Below are 4,519 nucleotides of genomic sequence, written 5' to 3' on the forward strand. Positions count from 1 at the left end.
GATTATCCACTTAAGTCCCTAAACTTCAAAATGGGACACTTAAGTCCCTAAACTTATAAATACCTCCCACTTAAGTCCCAGAACTTATAAAATGGGACACTTAAAACCCTAAACCCTTATAAAATGGGACACTTTGACCACCCACGACATTCAGGATTTGTTAACAATTTTCCTTAAGTGGGAGGTACTTATAAGTTTAGGGACTTAAGTGTCCCATTTTGAAGTTTAGGGACTTAAGTGGATAATCGTCCAAAGTTTGGGGGGGCAAAGTAAAATTAACCCAATAATTAAAATCGTACAATTTTTTTGAATCAAATTTTGACCGTGAACAGCTCTGGAGCTGTCCATCCCTCATCCGACACGACACAGCCCAAGGTACTTTTAAGTTCTCCCACCCACGGTTAAGAAAACCATTGCTGATTACCATTTACTGGTCCCTCTCTCCTCTCTCTCTTGCTGCAAAAGAGTACTTGCAAAACCCCTCAGTTTCTCTGAAGAATCACTATTCTAGATCACAAAAAGGTAATCCTATCAATCATCCATGCTATTCACATCGTGCATTAGAAATTCTTTTTCAGGCTTTTTATTTTATTACTATCATTTTTTATATGGGCATCATTCTCTATTGCTGTTCTTCATATATCTGAAACTTTACTGAACTTCACTGAACCTCAGGACCTTTTTCTGAGTTCTCGGAGATAAATGAAAAATTTTAGATTTGGGTATTGCAATTCGATGTAAAGGGTTTCCGAATTGTATGGTTTTGACGGGTTTTTTATGAGCTGTGGTGTTTGGACATTTGTGAGCTGATTATGTGCTAAAACTTTAATTTTTGAGAGGTTTTTATGACTTCATGTTTAGATTGGTACAAATTCCATTCGGGTTTTCAGGATTTTTTTTTTAGGGTTTGGAAGTTTTGGTGTGGAAGATGAATAATAACAATCCGGGTAGTGGGTTTTTATCCGGTTATACAGGAGGGTTTTTGGGGATGAATAGGAATCAACAAAATCCTGGTGGGCTTTTGGGGATGAGTAGAAGCCATCAACAAAACTTAAGTAGCAGTAATCCAGCTCGTCTGCAAAATGACCAAGTTCCATCTCCGATGAATATGATATCAGTGGCTGAAAAGGATTCCAGGATTGGGCTAAGGGAGGTCAAAGACTCAGCACCAAGAGGTTTTGCTATGACTTTTGCAAGAGAGAGGGTTGCGGGACCTAGGAATGTTATGAGTAATGGTGCTGTTAACATCAATGAGATCTCAAGTGATGAGGATGACCCAAGTATGGCAGAGGGCAATGGTAGGGATACTGGTGGAGGAAAGGGCAAAAAGGATGCTCCTTGGGTGAGAATGAAGTGGACGGACAATATAGTTAGACTTTTGATTCAAGTTGTTGCAAATGTTGGAGAAGATGGTCCTTCAGAGGGTGCTGAGGGAGCGAGGCGAAAATCTGGTATCATAAAGAAGGGAAAATGGAGAACGGTCTCAAAGGTATTGATGTCTAAGGGTCTTTGTGTTTCACCTCAGCAGTGTGAGGATAAGTTCAATGATTTGAACAAGAGGTACAAGAAGTTGAACGACATTCTTGGAAGGGGTACTTCATGTAGAGTTGTGGAGAATCCAGCTCTATTAAACAACATGGAACATCTCTCTGACAAAGCAAAGGAAGATGTGAGGAAGTTATTGGGCTCAAAGCATTTGTTCTATAAGGAAATGTGTGCTTACCATAATGGCCAAAAGATTACCGATTGCAATGATTTTGAGTTACCAGTTCATGCTGCATCTGTAGCAGAACAAATTTGGGAACATTGTGATGGTTCACCTGTTGTAGGAGAAGGCACCAAAGACAAGGATGGTTCACCTGTTGCAGGAGAAGGCACGACAGACAAGGATGGTTCACCTGTGGCCGCACAAAGTTCAAAAGACAATGACATCTCTGAGGGCGATGATGCTGATGAAAATGATGAAAGTGACCATTACATGTCTGAAGATGAAGCTGCAGATAACAACAATTCTGGGAGTGTGGATAGGGTTGAAACAAGTGAAAATAGGGAAGTGTGGAAGGATTATGGAAATACTAGGTCTCGATCTGGGGCCGGTGATGATTTTCAGGCAGAAATCGCTGAAATGTTTAGTGACCCTACAAAGTCTCAATGGGAGCGGAGAGAGTGGATCAGGAAGCGTATGCTTCAACTTCATGAGGAAAGAATTGGCATACAAGCTGAAGCTTTTGAGTTAGAAAAGCAAAGATTGAAATGGCAGAGATTCTGCAACAAGAAAGAGTTGGAACTGGAGACAGCTAGGCTGGAAAAGGAGAGGTTGATAATAGAGAATGAGCGCAAGGCATTGCAACTGAAGCAGAAAGAAGTGGAGGTGGAATTTCGGAGGCCGGAATCAACATTTAACCTGACTTCTTTTAGTATAGACATAATGGGGGGAAGAGAGCAGATTGATTCAGGAAGGCAACACTAGAGGACTTGTAACTTCTTTCGATGTTTATGACTTTCATCTCCTCTTTTGTAGAATTGAAGATTGTACTTCCGATCCATTTGCATTACTTTGTGGTCTCACTTCTCTTCGAATTCCCATACCATCGTATTCTAGCCAAGGATCGTTTTGATATTCAACAGCATGGTATGGTTTCGTTTGTAATAGTTATAAATGTTGTGTTTTGTACCCTGGCCTCATTCCAAGAAAATTGCTTATGCCTTAACAGCATGTCTGCTTTCTATTTCTATGATTATTAGTGCAGTTGAGTTTAGGATGCCTTTGCCTCTCAGTATTTACTGCAGTTAAGCACAGAGGATTATTGATGTCTTTCTGGTTATACTTGCGCTTAAGTTTGTTGTTCTCTACGTGGCTGACAATACTCCATTTCTGAGCTAAAATGTGCAGGTACGAAGCAATATTAACCAGATGTATTTACTGATTGGTCGTTTTACTTGACAATAGGATGAAAGGAGTGTTAGTTAGTGCTAAACATTTAATGAAGGTACTTGCACTATGCTTTTTTATTTCTTTTTTCCCCTTAAGTGTGTTATTCCTTTTATATTTTAACACTGCTATATTGTTCGGTATATTCAACAGTAGCAAATAATGCAAGTATCAAATTTGATGTTTGCCAAACATAATGTACAGACCAAGTAAGAAGAAGCAGAGATGACAACTTTTTCTGGACTAGCATTGAAGTGACTTTTCATGATTTACTACCTTTTTCTTTTTCACATTCTAATGGACTTTTGATTGGGTGGAGCTTCATTTAGTTTTCCATTTTTTTTATAATCATTTTGTAATGTCTCTTTGCGCAGGATAAGGGTCAATTAAAAGTTTTGGTATGGATTAAACTCAACAAAGTGCCCATCTTGCGCTTTTGGATATTCTCACACAATGTAATATAACTGTTCAACTTCAACTTTCTTATATAATGGGAAAAGACATGAAATGGCAATGGAATACAATAGTTAAGCTCATTTGTAGGAAATTGGTATGTAACAAAGGATTCAATTGACAGTTATTCCATTTTTGGAGGTATTATATTCATCATATTATGAGAATGAAGTCTGCTTCAAGAATGGGTGATTTTCAGATAATGGCTCTATAAAGAACCTGTCCAACTGTCGTCAGAATTCACGCACTCATTCAAGCTTAATAAAGAATCACACATCAACCATCGACTTAATTAAAAAGTATTTCGAATATACAAGCCACAACTTCTAAAGTTAGCAATTACTATTACAATCCACCATATCAAAAAATAACAAAATTTATACTTTAAGAATCTCCAATAACATATAAAAGGTATATTAACTTCTACCAAAAGTCGCTAGTTTAGAACCTTCAATTTTCACCTCCAAAACTAGTTAAGGAAAACAAACTTAAAGGGATGAGTTAACGCTCAGTGAGGCCAAGAAAATCAAGCAAGTAAGCAAATAGCACCAATTACTCAAATAACATACTTGAAAACAACTTTAAACATGAACTTTCATTTAAGTGCACAAGTAGGAAATAACATACATGGAAGGATACAGGAGCTCTCAGGAGTTATTTCCACGTCTCGACCGATTCAAGCTATTTGGGATTGACTCTCTGTCAACTCAAGTAGTAACATGACCGTAGTGCTCCACTTACTTCCTCCATCAAACATAACACTCTCTCGGATTCGGAATCAAACACGCATGACATGGCAATACTAATCGAATATGCCAAATAAGATCTCAAAAGATCAAATTACAAAATTTTCCATGATTCACCAAACTTCTCGACCAAACCCTTGCTTGCTCGAGTTATGAGGTTAGCCAATGGGTTGGGGTGTCCCCACAAGTATAAGTGGTCGATGAGACAACGTTCCAATCGACTTAAAATTGTTCGTGACTCTGAGTCGGTATGAGAGGCACTTCCTACCCGAATAGGGTGTGGTACATGCTGTCGCTCAGAGAATCGATCATAGCACTGAGTCGGTATGAGAGGCACTTCCTACCCGAATAGGGTATGGTACATGCTGCCGCTTAGTGCTCACAACTT

At 38.7% G+C, this 4,519-nt stretch overlaps 1 protein-coding gene across 2 annotated transcripts; it reads left to right on the plus strand.

Annotated features, from left to right (window-relative positions):
* The first annotated feature begins 374 nt into the window (after positions 1-374).
* On the plus strand, positions 375-2,716 carry LOC113701348 (uncharacterized). Of its 2 annotated transcripts, none has more exons than XM_027221959.2 (2): positions 375-522; positions 676-2,716. In XM_027221959.2, exon 2 carries the CDS (start codon positions 929-931, stop codon positions 2,468-2,470), a length of 1,542 nt encoding a protein of 513 aa, XP_027077760.1. In that variant the 5' UTR covers positions 375-522; positions 676-928; the 3' UTR covers positions 2,471-2,716. The 2 variants fall into 2 exon arrangements, with proteins under 2 accessions (XP_027077760.1, XP_027077771.1); XM_027221970.2 differs by having other exon boundaries at positions 381-522; positions 905-2,716.
* The last annotated feature ends 1,803 nt before the right edge of the window (positions 2,717-4,519 follow it).

This window comes from Coffea arabica, chromosome 1e (assembly GCF_036785885.1).
Source record: "Coffea arabica cultivar ET-39 chromosome 1e, Coffea Arabica ET-39 HiFi, whole genome shotgun sequence".
Taxonomy (NCBI): domain Eukaryota; kingdom Viridiplantae; phylum Streptophyta; class Magnoliopsida; order Gentianales; family Rubiaceae; genus Coffea; species Coffea arabica.